Below are 16,449 nucleotides of genomic sequence, written 5' to 3'. Positions count from 1 at the left end.
ACGACTCTAAAGGCTGAAAACAGGGTTTCAGGTGTAGAAATGATTCGTAACGACCATTATTCCAACAATTCACTCGACGTAGACAAATAAATGACCTTCTATTTCTTTGTTGTGACCGTCGTCTTTAATTTTAACATCTAAAGATTCTCCACTTTACAGCTTACTGATAATAAATCTCATTTGAAATGAACATAATTTAATGGGTGAGTGGAGGTCATCGCCCTCTTCCACTCGTACTGTGATTTGTACTTTCCAGATGACGTGCAGCCCCTTTTAGTAAAACCTCACCAGAGCTCGGATGACATTAGTCCTGTTACTGTTCATATAGATTTTGCTTCAAGTGTCTCAGTTTTTTTCCGTTTCCAGGTTCCCCGGACAATAAAGCAGAAACAAAACAAACACCGCTTTTCAGATGTTTTCTACCGGCCGGGCAGTAAACACATCATGTGTAAACTGTGAATAATCATCAAGCTACCATTATTCAATAAGTGGATGTGGCAGCAGCACAATGGACGTGATCACCTGCAGACAAAAGACCCGGATGTTCAGAGTAAATCTGAGTTCAGCAGCTTGAACACCGGAGACATGAAGCTGCAGGTCGTTGAAATGTCACAAGAACTCTTCACGACCTCGGTTATTATTCAACTATATATATATATATATATATATATATATATATATATATATATATATATATATATATATATATATCCACCCCTCTGTTCACTTTTCTTTTTTTGTTCAGCTGGTAACAGTTTGTGAAGAGTTCTTTATATAAAATAAATGTTAATTCATGTTTCATCATCAGCATTGTTCATCTTTCTGCTCTTACTTTCACTTTTTGGTCCAGAAATTTCCCAGTAAGTTTGTTAAATCAATATTTATTCTACAGAGAACAAAGTGTTAGATGGGCGTTTTCCACTTCAGATGAAGTTTGTCAGATTCTTGTCAATCATTATAAGTATTTTTCTGACCACAAAAGCTTCCAAAGAAAAAGGTGTGAGTGTTGTGTGTGTGTGTGTGTGTGTGTGTGTGTGTGTGTGTGTGTGTGTGTGTGTGTGTGTGTGTGTGTGTGTGTGTGTGTGTGTGTGTGTGTGTGTGTGTTTGGTCTTGAATGCAGATATATTTCCTAAATGATCAATTATGTCACCAGCTATTAACTCTTCTGTCTGATCCGTAGAGGACTGAAATAACTTTAATGTTTTCTAAAGAAAACAAAGTCATTAAGGAGAACCAGTTTGCGATGGTTAAGATCACCTCCTGTTCTTATACAGCTTAGAATATTATACTTATAATAGTTATACAACTTAGAATATTATACTTATAATAGTTATACAACTTAGAATATTATACTTATAGTAGTTATACAACTTAGAATATTATACTTATAGTAGTTATACAACTTAGAATATTATACTTATAGTAGTTATACAACTTAGAATATTATACTTATAGTAGTTATACAACTTCGAATATTATACTTATAATAGTTATACAACTTAGAATATTATACTTATAGTAGTTATACAACTTAGAATATTATACTTATAGTATCTTATACAACTTAGAATATTATACTTATAGTATCTTATACAGGAAGATGTGTGACACAAGGTCTGTGCAGTTTGAGCTGAGAGTTGAAGAGCAAATGGAGACCAACAGACATCTGAAAAAAAAGGCAGAGTAGAGAAAAGTAGAGTAGAGTAGAGAGTAGAAAAAGGTAGAGTCGAGAGTCGAAATAAGTAGAGAGTAGAAAAAGATAGAGTAGAGAGTAGAAAAAGGTAGATTAGAAAAAAGTAGAGTAGAAATACGTAGAGTAGAAAAAGTAGAGTATAGAGTAGAAAAGGGTAGAGTAGAAAAAAGTAGAGTAGAAATACGTAGAGTAGAAAAAGTAGAGTATAGAGTAGAAAAGGGTAGAGTAGAAAAAAGTAGAGTAGAAATACGTAGAGTAGAAAAAATAGAGTAGAGTAGAAAAAGGTAAAGTAGAGTACAGTAGAACATGTAGAGTAGAAAAAAGTAAAGTAAAGTAGATTAAAGTAGCAAAGCAAGTCGTCCCTACGATGGCCAGAGAATTGCAGGGAAGTATTAAATGCTAAAAGCCAGTTTAAACATGTCTGGTGCATAAAGATAGAGGCTAGAAACTAAAAGGTTTACAAACCCTGAGAAAGTGATCTGATTTTATTTGTCTTTATTTTATATCTTTATTTTACAGTAGAGCCAATTTCCTCCTTCAAACGTCTTACTTTAAAGGAATTTTGACATTTGAGCCTAACTCTAATTATAATTGACAGCAAAGAGAACACGATTATCTTCATGTCTGTCTGTCAGTCTGATTATCAGTTTCAAGCTGCCTGACAAGATATCCAACCTGTCTTTCAGTAATGCCATTGTACACGCCTCAAAAAACGATTATCTGCATACCGCGCCTTGTTGTGGTGCAGAACCTGACACGGTCCGACTCCTATATAATCCTGGTGTCAGACGGACTCTCCCCAGACCCGCCAACCACCCGTTTGTCACCATGCCTGTCTCTCTCGCAGTGCACAGCAGCATCTCCAGCGCCAGGAGCCTCAGCGGACGGACCCAGGGACGCATCTCCAGCGTGCCCCTCCATGGCCGCGCGCCCAGCGTGTATGGCGGGGCGGGAGGCTTCGGGACCCGCATCTCCCAGTCCGTGTTCTCCTCGGGGTCCCTGAGCTCGTACGGAGGCACCGCGGTGATCGGCGATGAGAAGGTGACCATGCAGAACCTCAACGACCGCCTGGCCTCCTACCTGACCAAAGTAAGGTCCTAACTTTCTGCACCGTTTCAATACTTTCCTGTTCTCCTCTAAAAGGACTTCGTCCTCTGCATGTTTGTCTGTATTGTGATTACAGTAACATCGTTTTAAGCAGTCCAGACAAACCTCACAGCACACACACACACACACACACACACACACACACACACACACACACACACACACACACACACACACACACACACACACACACACACACACACACACACACACACACACACACACACACACAACTTTACTTCCAGAGAACCAAAATAACAGGAGGATGCCGAACATGTTGGTGGAGTACTTCTTCAGTTTTAAACCAAATATAAATATGTGACCTTGTTGCACTGATTTATTTCATGTGTCTCCTGACAATCCTCGGTGTGTGATAATGTCCTGATGTTTTTAAATTGACATGTTACTTATTGGCAGTTTTACCTGAGTGAAGGGTCTGAATACTTCTAGTATGCTAAAAGAAAGGAAAGTCAATATGTTAAAAAGCAACAATAAATAAAAAGGAGTTAAAACAGCAGGAAAAACAGCTGATTTTACATTTGTGGTTTTAATTTATATGACGCAGTATTTCATTATTATAAGAGCTACAGTGAACATTTGGATTTGTGATTAGTGGTTGAATGCGGTTGTGTGTGCAGGTGCGCTTGCTGGAGGAGGCCAACAGCAAGCTGGAGCTGCAGATCAGAAGCTTCTACGACAAGAAGACTGTAACCCACTCCAACGACTTCTCTGCTTACTTTGCCACCATCACCGACCTGAGAGCTCAGGTACCTCCTCACATCCATCACTTCACTGAAAGGACAACAGACACAAAGAAAACTCTTCAAAGCAGCAAACATTTATGCGCTCGCTCGAGTTTAGAGACACGTTTCTTCATTCATTTACTTTGTCAGCAAGAATTAAAACTGCAGTTTATCCTTTCTGAGCAAGGAAGAGCAGAAATATCTCCAGCTCCACAGAACAGAGAAGTTTTACACGAACCGGTTCACTGTCTTTGTTTCTCAGCGTTTCCTTTCACATGGTTTTTGTTTCTTTGCAGTTTGAGTCACATCTCTCATTCTGTGACAATTTGTATTTTTGAGATGTGTTTATCATGTACATGTAACATGGCAACTAGGACAACGATGAGGATTAATAGGAGCCCAGCGTCCTCTTTTTCGACTCCATGTTCTCCCAGACAGGTTGACCTGGCCATGTGCTCCACTGAATGCTGCATGGATAAATACGGACAAAGAAACTTCATGCAAAACAAACAAAATCGTTTTCTCCAAATAAAAGAAACAAGAGAGCATTTACTAAACGGCATGTTTGAACTCCACCTGCATCTTAGTCATCTTTGGAGGATTTAAATTAAGACCCATCGTGCCTCATTTCACTGAAAACACCAACAACATCCAAAGAAAACTGAAATGCTGCAAGTGTTGAAATATGGGAATGAATTACTGAATATTGTTAGATAAATATCAGCCTGTAGATTGTACGAAATAAAAAGTAACAGTGCATTTTTTTTCCTGCTCATTTAGATTACGAGAAGATATGCAGAGAAGGAAAGTGTCGTCCTGCAGATGGACAACGTTCAGCTGGCAGTAGAAGACTTTAAACTGAAGTAGGTTCAGAAACAGTCACACATCAAGAAAAAGACAAGAAAGTTTTGTAACTGTAGTCTGAAGTTTTGTAAAAATTCTAGTAATGATAATAATAAAGCTTTAAAAATGCCTTGATTTATCTGTTTTGAATAAAGTCTACTGATGCTGAAGGAGCAGAAGAGACTCAAACACTTTTTACGTTGAATATAAACCACTATTTCATTACAATTTTGATAACCGATGATGATGATACTAAATCCTCATGAATTGTGTCTACCACCTGACTTTCCTCTGCAGACATGAGATGGAGCTGAACCTGCGCACCCTGGCGGAGGCTGATGTGGCTCGTCTCCGAGGGGTCCGGGACAGTCTGACTCTGACCATCAGTGACCTGGAGATTCAGATAGAAGTTCTGAAGGAAGAGTTAGTGTACATAAATAAAAACCACAAGGAGGTAAGACTGTTTTCACATCATTTTTCATGCATGGCATTAAGATTTATTGTTTCCCAGTGTGGTGGCGCCACCTGCTGGTGACTCTCACCTGTAGAGGGGCAGGAGATTAAAATGCTCAGTGAGTCCTTGTGTGCTCGTTGCAGGAGATGAGTCAGCTGAGGACCCAGACCTCCGGTGGTGTGAATGTCGAGGTGGACAGTACCGAGTCGACCGATCTGACAAAAGTCCTGGAGGAGATGAGGGAGCAGTATAAAACTGTGGTGACGAAGAGCAAGCTGGATATTGAGAAATGGTTCCAGTCTAAGGTGAAGTGCCCAAAACTTCCAAAACAACTCAGAAGGTGAAAAGTATGATGAAAACAGATGAAAGAATAATCTGTATGTGCTTGTGAAAAGGTGGACACTCTGCAGACGCAAATGATTTCCAGCAGAACAGAGGTGACGACGTCCAGCACACAGCTGTCGGAGCTGAAGAAGACCTACCAGAGTCTGGAGATAAAGCATCAGAGCGTTTACTCAGAGGTGAGCAGAAGATGGAATAACAGGGAGTGACATCACACCTTGACGGTGTACGGTTAGCTGATCATACTTAAACCACAGAGTAAAAGGTAGGAGACAGGTTTTACTGGCTGTAATTATTCATCTTATTCTTAAGATCCATTCCTGACACACTTTCAAACACTCTCCTCTTGTGGATTCATCCTGGAAACAGACGGGTTGAAAAGATATCGTGAGGCAGTGAAATACAGTCGAGGAAATGCATGAACAGATTCCTTGTTTAAAGACTAAGCAGACACCAAAACACTGATTGGACAATGGAGGGCATGTATGACACATGTTTAGCACAAGTTGCAACATATGATAACGAGGGGAGAATATGTGGAAACGTTTTTACATGCGAATCTACACGGGCTTCACATATTACACCATGAAAATGCTCCAAAACCACTTGTGCGCAATTACACGTGTCACATGTGAGTTTTTGCACGTGAAATTCACGTGTTTTTTCTGTTGACTGTTGTTAGAAGACAGACTGAGAAAATTGGGAGCCTTTGAATTAGAAAAATACCTCATGACACTTAATAATTTGCTGTGCGGCAGATTGGGTGATTGTTCCCTCTGATCTCACTCACATGGAGCTCTCCCACCACCCATCCTGTCTGTCCTGCAGATTCACTGCCTGCAGATGAACCTGGAAGAAGCGAAGGGTCGGTACAGCGTTCAGCTCAGCCAGCTGCAGATGACCATCACCAAGCTGGAGACGGAGCTGCAGCAGCTGAGAGCCTCGCTGGAGCAGCAGCAGACCGACTACAACCTGCTGCTGGACATCAAGATGAGGCTGGAGATGGAGATCGCTGAATACAGGAGGCTGCTGAATGGAGAGATGCTTGAAGAGAAGAAGTGAGAGATTAAATGTTTCTTTAATTGTAGGAGTGGAAGCTGGAGACCAACAGCCAAAACAGTAAAGATGCATTTTAAAACAATGTTTGCTCCCTCCACAGGGTGGTGGTCATCAGCAAGGTGGTGAAAGAAGTTAAAGGTAAGAATCTCATTCACCCAACTGACTGTCTGATCTTGATTTGGGCTCCTTGTACTGTAGACACATGATGCATCATCGTTGTCCTCTGCAGAGCACAAACCTCACATAGAGAAGCGCGTGAAGGTCATCGTGGAGGAACTTGTTGATGGAAAGGTGGTGTCCTCGTCCTCTGACACCCAGGTGGAGACCATTCAGTAGCTGCTGCCACTAACATTACACCTTCACATTGATTTGGCCTAAATAGTTCCTAATACTGAAGAGATTGTTTGTTTTTTGAATTTTGAAGTTGGGAAGAAAGCACTTTTGTTTCTTAAGGGAATTACCGCTGCACTTTCTGATCTTTACTTGGTGAAACCAAAATATAACGATGTATTCTTGATCACAAATGTGTATTACAATCCAGAGCTGGGTTATTGTTTGAATACAGATTTGACTTTTTAATCATAGAACTAACTTTGACACTAATAACACTTTTTTAAACGTACAAAAATAACAGAAATTGTAAAAGGCTCAAGAAACAGGTTGATTTTTAGGCCACAGAAAGAAAATGAGTAATGCTCGATAATGTTTTTGTTGCTTGAGCATGACGTCTCCGTCTCCTGCGTCTTTCTCTTTGTGCCAAAAATCATGATATATGAAGATAAATTAAATAAATTGGAGAACTTTTTTTAGTGCAGCACGTGATGTAGTTTATCTTATGGCCACCAGGTGTTACCTTTAACTTTCTCTCTGCAAAGTGGAGTCCTGACATAATAATAATAACAATAATAATAATAATAATAATAATAATAATGACAACTAAAAATGACATGCAGTCTTTCACTTAAAAACAGATATAAAAAACATTTAAAAATATAGTAAAGACATGAGATGCGTAAGAACAGATAAAATGCATACAATTAAACACAAATAGAGGTCAAATATAAAAGAAGCAATATGCATTTTAAAGGTGCGGTAGTTCAAATACAGGAGAGCTTCAAGAGCAGCTGGTTAAAGTCTAAAGTAAAGAGAGATGTTTTGAGCTTCACAACTTTAGTGAATAGTTTGACCCTTGTTTGGTCCTCCTTGGTTTTGCATTACAGGTAACAAATCAACCAAAATAAGGAGATGAAGACATACACATCATAGTTTAATCCAACATCCCACTTTCTTGCTAAAATACTTTTTAGACCCACAAAATAGCACGAAAGTCATTGAAGGTACAAGAAACAAGAAAGAAAATAATAAAAACTTAGTAATGTTTCTGCTTCATGAGTCCATTGTCAGTGTCTCTAGTATGTTGCTTGTGTGGCTGCTGTCGTGAACACATGAATTTTAGGTATTGTGGGTATTGTGGTATTTTCAATGTAATTTGAATTATGACCACCAGGTGTCACCTTTAACTCTCTCTCTAAAAGTGGAGTCCTTCTGGCACAACTTCATTGGGTTATATAACCTTATTTTATTTGAGTGGAAACAGATGGAGACATTCAGAAACTTGGTTAGTTTAACTCACTCACAGAACAATGAACAAAGATCTGCAAATGGCATGAAATCCTTTTTAAAACCAGGAAAAAAAGGTGCAACACTGAAGGTGATGGGCACAGAAACATGCAGGGAAGAAAACGTTTCCCAGAGAATATGCAGGTGTGTTATACAAGAGATGGGTGTGTTCCAAGTTAAGATGAAGTACGGTGAGGTTCGCTGGTCACTCCTGAGTCACCTTCTGTATTTGGGTGGAGTTGAATCCAGTGGAGGCTTGAGCTCTCCAAACTGCAGTGATTAACGTACTTATTAATACATCGGATTGTCAAAATGACTCAACGATTAATAGTCTTCTTTTTTTGTGTTACATTTTTTGAACACTGATGCTTTCATCCATGCTATTAAATGTAATTAACACTCCTCTATGAGTGATCCATGCTGTTTCAGCTGTTTTGTGCAGGGAAGCAATGAAAAGCTTAGACATCAAGGGAAAGAGTCATTCGCCTTGTAACTGATGCTATTCTGCATGATTAGACAAGACAAAAAAATGTACTGTTGTTGGACCTTTGCAAATCACGTGTAGCATTCATCAACTTAACCCAACTCACATTTATTCATACAGTAGCTTTCCTACAAGGATGCAGCCCAAAGTGCTTCACATTAGAGCAACACACAAAAACTAGCAAGCAAACAAACAGAACAATAAATCCACACACACCTGAGCCGAACTCCACGCTGATGGTTTTTAATAAATAGAACAATAACTTTAGAAATAATGTAAAAATAATATAATTGTAGTCGATTAAAGAAAATGCTGAACTTTAAATTACAACAATAAAACATGTTAGTCAGTAAAATATAATAAACACCAGGGATAAAAAAAAAAAAAAAAAAGCATAATTAAAACTTAAAAAACAAGACGATAAACATTCATCCAAATTAAAAGCCAGATTAAAGAATTATGTCTTTAATTTCCTTTTTAAAATACCAGGAGAGTTTATATCCAGAGGCAGTGAGTTCAACACATTTTAGGGGCATAAAAAGAGAAGAAACTTCATAAGTACAAAAAGTCACATTTCAAAATGAAATGTTGACGCTACATTTGATCTCCTGGTGTCAGACTTCATGCTGAATTGTAAAAGCAAGCAAGGAGGGCGAACTCCCTAAAACACGTGTTTTTGGATGTTCATAGTATATAAATGCAGCGTGGAAACACGTTCATGAATTAATTAGATTTTTTTGGTAATAGCAGAAAATGTGAAACTATTTCAGCTCCGTTCTGAAATTCTCTCTGCTGTAAATTTCCAGACCTCTAAAAGCATCGCAGCCTTTGCATGAATTATTCCTGGCTGTAAAGGGTGTGGCCGGTAGCTACAGGGGAATGCAAGAAGTAACAGAAACCAGCCCAGACCTGAAATAAAAGAACACTTCAAAACACACACACACACACACACACACACACACACACACACACACACACACACACACACACACACACACACACACACACACACACACACACACACACACACACACACACACACACACACACACACACACACACACACACACACACAAAGGCAGAGGATCACTGTGAAAAAACACCAGATTTAGCAGTGAGTCACCGCGGCTCTCACTTCCTGTCCTGCAGGAGATAGCAAGTGAAGCATTGTTTCATGTTGGCTCATATGTGATGAACGCCCAGGTAAAAGCACTGCGGGCTGTTTGTCGTGTCACAGCACATTTCCAGCATACTGTTCCTGTTTCCATCACGAGTCAGCGAGGCACTTGGTACTCAGGTTTGAACGGGCCTTTTGTGTTCTGAGAAAGTGGTCGGGGTCTGTGAAACAGTAAACGTGTCAGAAAGACTTATTGATAAGGTTTAAGTGCAGCTCCCACTCACATCACGTGTAACAGTCGTCCACAAGATACAAGAGATCGATTCATGGCTGTAGGGACGTTTGAATTCATTTAAAATTGTATCTAAGCTGAATATTCCTCAGGGAACGGAGCCACTTCTCAGGACTACCTCATTCAACATGATGCATATTTACAGTAATACTTCTCTTGGCAGGAGAAACACAGTCGCACCCTTCTTTCTCACCACTCATACTGTGAGCATTCATCATCCAGCTCACCTGAGAGCACAGCGTCAAAGCAAGAAAATGAGTCTCTGCAGCCGATGAAGGAACATGAGCAGTGTTAAAAAAAACATTCATAAAGTGTCAAATACAAGTACAAGAAAAACATAAATATAAATGCAACGCAAATTAATGGAAATTTGCTGGCTCACAAATGCTCTTGTTCAGGTACAACTTCCTGTTTCCCACTCAGCACTGCCGCTCTGTCATCAGCTGACTGGTGAGAAATGTTCCCTGATCAACAACTTCGGTGTGCTTTTACTTATCAATGTCATTTATTTTGAATAACACACCATGTGAAAAAGTACATGTCATCAGAGGTTTTCCACCTTTTAGCAGAAATAACTTCTTGTAGGTGTTTTGCACAATTGTCCGCTCTTCTCTCACATTAGTTTTCTGAAATATTTGACCCTTCTTTCATCCTAAATTCCTTCAGTTTCAAGATTCTTAGTGTTTTTTCTTTGTATGGCCTGTTTCAAATCTCCAATCTGGGCTTTTTGTTTTCTTGACTATGCCTTTCCATAACGCACCATTTCTTCTTTGGAGCCATTTCTCATTATCTTGTTGAAACGTCCACTTCCAGTTCAACTTTAACTTTCAGACAGATGGTTTCACGTTATGTTCAAGCACTCTTTGATATTATGAAAAATGAATGGTTAAATGAATGACTGCAAGCTGCCCGGTCCTTCAGGAGCAGCGAGCCTGAAGCGTGATGTTTCCACCTCCATTCTTCACAGTATGTATGAGGCTCCTTTTCTAAACATTTGTCCAACATGTCTCGTGTTGCTGTGGCCAAGCAGCTCTGTACTTTTCCGGAGCACGTTGTTGCAAAAGGCCCAATCTTTGCTTTTATGTTTGTTATTTTTTGACAGCAACCTTTTTCCTGACACTCCTTTCATGCCGGCCAAATTTGTTCCACCTTTTTCCTCTCGTAGACTTAAAGCAGTTTGTCACCAACAGTTTCAAAAGTAACCTGCAGATCATGCGATGAACCCGAGTGGCCGATTAACAGCGACATCGCTGGAGACGTCACGTACATTAACTCTACTAATGTTCCTGTTCGAGCGTCACTAACATGCTAAACATGCTCAGTTTAACTGCACACATTGTACTGTCTGTAGGCTGGTTGAGTGGAGGCAGTTACATTTCTTTAGTTTTGATACAAGAAAGTTTGATTTCATTTTGTGTCACGAACAAAACGGTCTACTATGTTTCTGAATCAGTTTCACACTCAGTGAAACTGATGAAAGTGAATTTGAAACAGTTGAACTGCATAGTTTTGTTTTCAGATACACAATTATTTTTGAAAATGTATGAAACGTATCTTCACCTCAAGCCGCATTTCACAACTTTCCAACATTTCTTTAGAGCAGTGAGAGAAACCGCTGACGCAGCTCTTAACAGAGGAAAAACAGCTCAGTGACACTTTACATTATTTTTGACCGCACTACTATTAAGTTATCTTCTATGAAAAAAACCTATTATTTCTGTTTTCAATGTTGCAATTCTATTTTTATCAAGATGCACATTTTGGATTGTGTTTGATATTTTATTTTATTTGATCAGAAGCAGGTGAGCTTTTGCACCCGTTCATCACAGTGAAGTTTCTCACAGTGTTCAGATGAAATCTGTCATATGCTAATATTTCTTTGACATTTTCTTTTTTAATTCTGATTATACCTTACAATAAATTTTAGATCACATATGCACACACATTTGCACCAAAACTATGTCTGCTATTAGTCCAACATAATACATAGGACCCATACATAGGAAGTTAGGGGAGAACTAGGTTGCAGAGAACTACAGTATGTTACAGTATATGTACACTGAGGGTTGGTGTGCTGGTGTGAAATGTAATCTCAAAAATATCTTGACTCATATGTAACTGGGGTTTCAAACGAGTCAGTGTCTGGAACATAATTTACTGCTGTTTAGCACATGCATGAGATGATGTGCAACCTCAAAATGAGAAGCAGCAGTGAAAAGAAACATCTGGTTTGTATTCCTCTACGTTGTCTGTGTGCACACTCAGCAACTTTCATTTGTTAGAGATAAAGAAAATCTTTTTGGGAGAGTTGACTACAAGCAAAATGCCTGAAATACAATGAAAGCATTGTTGATATAATTGTCAGTATTATAAAAATAAATAAATAAATAAATAAATACAAAAAAGGACACAGAACTGCAAGATAAAGTTTAAATCCCGACAGAGAGCCGAAATTAAATCACATATTTGATGTGAGACAGTTGGGCAAGCTCCTCGGTTGGCCTGTAAAAGACTGAACAGAAACACTGGTGAGATGGAAAGAAGCAAACAAGCGAGAGCTTGTTCTTATTTGGTCATGATGCAAAGTCCAAAGTTTCACGCCAAGAAAGGTAAATGATATGCAGGCGCATTTGTGTGAGCTTTTCAGTTCTGTTGTGCCAAAGCTTGAATAAAGCCAAGTATCACGTCACAAAATAAAAGTCTATAAGAACCGCCTGTAACTAGCAGCGCTGCCAGCTGATGGAGAAAAAGTGACAAAAGATGAAGGTATGAAAACTAATCTAACAAAGGAACAAGTACATAAAAGATGATATTCATCTAGGATTACATGGGTGTGTCAGAATAAGCCCGCTGGCTCAGAATCAAATGCAACAAACCTGATACGACAGTTTGTAGTGATTGTTGCCATGGTAACAAAACAAGTTTGGCTAGCCCGTGTTGTTCAATAATTATGCTACAAATTCAATAAGTCACATCACCTGTCAGAAAAAAGACGACATTTGAAACCAGCAGATTTTACTGAATAATTAACTCGAGGCAAACAGTAAAGAGCACGACTGTTTTACCATTTATAGTATCAATGCATGAACCAAAGATCAAGTTTCACATGCTCGTCTTCATGCACATGAACATGGAGCTCTGGAAATAGGTTGAATAATACAATGAAGCCATCGTGTTTTATTTGAGGTTCGAGTGAATTCAGTAAATTGCCTTATAAAGTATTGGATCAAATTTGATCCCACTTTCTCAGTTTGATGACTGTACAGAATAAATTTAAAGGGTGTGTGATGGGTCGGGCTGCCTCCCCATTTAAGGTGTTGCTCCTCCCTGCAGGCCTGCACGCCTCCGCCCACACTGGAGGCAGCAGCAGCCTGGTGCAGGATAAAAAGGGGAAAGAAGCAGAGCTGTGTATCTCAGCCGCCTTCCTTTCACCAAGCCAAGCCGACCTGCTGAGCAGTCTCAACGAAGAACACCATGTCTAGGATGAGCATTTCAAGCAGTTCATTCTCCTCAAGAGCTGGAGGTGGAGGTGGAGGTGGAGGTGGATGTTTTGGTGGAAGCCTTGGTGGAGGAAGCAGACTGAGGAGCTCATATGCTTCAAGTGTGCATGGTGGTGCAGGTGGAGGTGGAAGCAGAATCTCAGTTTCCTCCGGGGGTTTCGGGGCTAGATGTGGAACAGGAAGCGGTTATGGTTTTAGCATGGGAGGAGGAGGAGGAGGAGGAGGAGGAGGAGGCTTCGGTGGAGGCTTCGGTGCAGGCGGTGGAGGCTTCGGTGGAGGCTTCGGTGCAGGCGGTGGAGGCTTCGGTGCAGGCGGTGGCGGTGACTTCCAGGTTGGGGCCAACGAGAAGGCCACCATGCAAAACCTGAACGACCGTCTGGGCTCCTACCTGGAGAAGGTGCGCAACCTTGAGAAGGCCAACGCTGAGCTGGAGCTCAAGATCCGTCAGTTCATGGAGAGCAAGACCTCCCCTTCTGCCCGGGACTACTCAGCTTACTTTGCCACCATTGCTGACCTGCAGAGAAAGGTAGGTCCTGAATGAGATACCACAGCAAATCACACTGTCATTTATCATGCAATGCATGCATGCATATTTAGAAAGCTGCATGACAACATCACCCAAATGGGAATCAATATACAAAATATTAGCAGCATATTCATGCTTACAGGGTTTGTTTGTAGTCTGAATTGTGTTAATTATGTAACAATCTTCATCACAGATCCAGAATGCCATTTCAGACAATGGAAGCATCTTTCTGGCCCAAGAAAATGCAAAACTGGCAGCAGATGACTTCCGAACCAAGTAAGTGTCAGAATGAGAGACAGCAGGTTTTTACAGGGATGTTGAGACGACATATCTGACCTGCTGCTGCCTCACAGGTACGAGAATGAGCTCGGCATGCGTACATCAGTGGAGGCAGACATTGCCGACCTAAAGAGACTGCTGGACCAGCTGACACTCGCCAGATCCGACCTGGAGATGCAGATCGAAGGCCTCAAGGAGGAGCTGATCTACCTCAAGAAGAACCACGAGGAGGTGAGTTGTAAAACGTTGAATCGTCTTTTTCATTTGCTTTCTGCAATGTAGAATAAAATCAAAATATGACTCATCAAACTATTCATTTAACAGGAAATGGCCGCCATGAGGACCCAGATGACTGGTCAGATCAACGTGGAGGTGGACGCAAAGCCACAGATAGACCTGGCCAGCATCATGGCTGAGATCCGTGAGCAGTATGAAGGTGTCGCCGTCAAGAACCAGAAAGAACTTCAATCCTGGTTTGACTCAAAGGTACAAAAGCCTGCTGATGTTTTTTTTTTTTAATGACCAAGCAATCTAACCTGGTGAACAGACTGTTGTTTCAAGGTGTGATACTTGACTGACATTGTCCCATATCTACTGCAGTCGGAGACGCTGAGCAAAGAGGTGTCGATCAACACAGAAACTCTGAACACGTCCAAGTCAGAAATCTCAGAGCTCCGTCGCACATTGCAGGGTCTGGAGATTGAGCTGCAGTCACAACTCAGCATGGTAACTGACAACGATCGGACTTTACTCCTCTTCACCTCCACATCATCTCTATCGTTCCTTCAGTACATTCGTTCTGTCTCTTCTCTGACCAACATTCTCGTCCCTCTCCTCCTCAGAAAGCCTCTCTGGAGTGCACTTTGGGTGAAACGGAGGGACGGTACTCCATGAAGCTCCAAGGCCTCCAGATGCAGGTGACGAGTCTGGAGGAGCAGCTGATGCAGCTGCGTGCCGACATGGAGAACCAGAGCCGAGAGTACCAGATGCTGCTCGACATCAAGACGCGACTGGAGATGGAGATTGCAGAATACAAGAGGCTGATGGACGGAGAGGGCAGGTAAGACATGAAAGTCGTAGGAAGATGTTACGTAGCAATTCTTTCTTTCAATCATAAACATGCTCTGTAGATTATAATAACAATAATGCAAGCGCTCCTCTTCTCTCAGCTTCAGCAATATTGGCAGTTCATCAAGCGGCAACAGGAAGATGATCATCGTCACAGAGGATGTGAAGGACGGGAGGGTGATATCCTCCAAAACCACCACCTCCTAACTCGTCTCACGCAGCGAGCGCAGCCGACGGAGCTCCAGCTGGAGGCGACCGTCTCACCACCACGTCCTCCAAACTCACGTCACTGCAATAAAAAGCTCAGTTTGCTGACCTTCATTCTGTCTATTGTGTGTGCTTAATTCCAAATAATACCATGACAGTAACAGTTGTGCTGTTTTATCGTAAACCATTAAATTACATATTTCATCTTCATCCTGATAGGAGTTTATTTAGGTTTTTGTTGAGTTTGGGATGTGATAATCTCGACGGGCGTGGCTGTAAAACCTGTTCAGAATTAGATCACAATAACTCGAGGCTGAAATATGATTTTTATGAGCTTATGTGCTGGATAAAAGAGGTAAAGAGGAACTGAGGCTGGTTTTATCAGCTTTTCTAGCTTATAAAATCTGACCAAAGAGTAATAATGTTCTCCCGTCTTCTCAACACTTTCTGAGGAAATATCGGTGAGCTTTGTGTTTGAGCCACAGAGGCTCTTCAGCACAACAGCAGCAGAGCGCTGAAGCTGTTAAACAAAAAGACTGCACACTCAGCAGTATTTTTCCCAGCAGTAGATACAGATTTCAGAGCGTCTGAAAACACATTCGACTCTGTGTGCTGCAGCATGAGTCTTGTTTATACTTTACATTTTGGAAAACACAGTAATCCAAATGAGCCATTAACAACATCTCTTCGCTATCGACCGCTGGATGTATCGAAAACTGTCACTGAATTGTTTTGATGCTGAAGGCGTCTTGAAAGCCTGACGCAGTCTGACATGCAGAGGCTGTTATGCACACAGTCTTACATTGACTGTCAATCATGTTAATCCATCTGTTTCATGCTCGGTTCACTTTCAAGATCACATTTCATGGTTTCTTTGCTTAGTTTTTATCTTTTGTTCTTGTTTTCATGTTTAACTGTACTTTTGCTTTCGTAACAGAAAGAAATACCACATGGAGAAAATGTCCAAAATCCGATTGTACTCATTTATCAACATTTACAAACATCCCCAGCCCTAATATGAGCTCGATGTGCGCTGGTCACATCCGTCTACAATTTTTCTCTGAGCTCACTTCTTTACTAAAAAGCTTAAAGCTGCAGAATTTGCTAATTACTTC

At 40.7% G+C, this 16,449-nt stretch overlaps 2 protein-coding genes across 2 annotated transcripts; both read left to right on the top strand.

Annotated features, from left to right (window-relative positions):
• Positions 1-2,508: 2,508 nt before the first annotated feature.
• Positions 2,509-8,177, top strand: LOC138624654 (keratin, type I cytoskeletal 13-like). The gene is made up of 9 exons (XM_069705010.1): positions 2,509-2,782; positions 3,439-3,567; positions 4,324-4,406; positions 4,684-4,840; positions 4,984-5,145; positions 5,236-5,361; positions 6,011-6,240; positions 6,342-6,379; positions 6,471-8,177. The coding sequence occupies exons 1-9, from the start codon at positions 2,522-2,524 to the stop codon at positions 6,575-6,577; spliced, it is 1,293 nt and encodes a 430-aa protein (XP_069561111.1). The 5' UTR covers positions 2,509-2,521; the 3' UTR covers positions 6,578-8,177.
• A 4,981-nt stretch (positions 8,178-13,158) lies between these two features.
• LOC138624652 (keratin, type I cytoskeletal 13-like) lies at positions 13,159-15,448 on the top strand. The gene is made up of 7 exons (XM_069705008.1): positions 13,159-13,780; positions 13,974-14,056; positions 14,134-14,290; positions 14,384-14,545; positions 14,660-14,785; positions 14,902-15,119; positions 15,229-15,448. The coding sequence occupies exons 1-7, from the start codon at positions 13,229-13,231 to the stop codon at positions 15,332-15,334; spliced, it is 1,404 nt and encodes a 467-aa protein (XP_069561109.1). The 5' UTR covers positions 13,159-13,228; the 3' UTR covers positions 15,335-15,448.
• Positions 15,449-16,449: the final 1,001 nt, after the last annotated feature.

This window comes from Brachyistius frenatus, unplaced genomic scaffold (genome assembly GCF_029030835.1).
Source record: "Brachyistius frenatus isolate BFR_SWC_R1_liver_20210118 unplaced genomic scaffold, ASM2903083v1 Contig_53, whole genome shotgun sequence".
Lineage (NCBI taxonomy): Eukaryota > Metazoa > Chordata > Actinopteri > Embiotocidae > Brachyistius > Brachyistius frenatus.
The sequence above is the reverse complement of the archived record's forward strand: the minus strand, read 5'-3'. Positions and strand labels throughout refer to the sequence as shown.

Bases quoted from the DNA above. Each gene is read 5' to 3' on its own strand.
- LOC138624654 (XM_069705010.1), top strand. From the start codon at position 2,522: ATGCCTGTCTCTCTCGCAGTGCACAGCAGCATCTCCAGCGCCAGGAGC. The intron at 3,568-4,323 runs GTACCTCCTCAC...CTGCTCATTTAG, and splicing joins TCACCGACCTGAGAGCTCAG to ATTACGAGAAGATATGCAGA. The intron at 5,146-5,235 runs GTGAAGTGCCCA...GCTTGTGAAAAG, and splicing joins AGAAATGGTTCCAGTCTAAG to GTGGACACTCTGCAGACGCA.
- LOC138624652 (XM_069705008.1), top strand. From the start codon at position 13,229: ATGTCTAGGATGAGCATTTCAAGCAGTTCATTCTCCTCAAGAGCTGGA. The intron at 13,781-13,973 runs GTAGGTCCTGAA...TCTTCATCACAG, and splicing joins TTGCTGACCTGCAGAGAAAG to ATCCAGAATGCCATTTCAGA. The intron at 14,786-14,901 runs GTAACTGACAAC...TCTCCTCCTCAG, and splicing joins TGCAGTCACAACTCAGCATG to AAAGCCTCTCTGGAGTGCAC.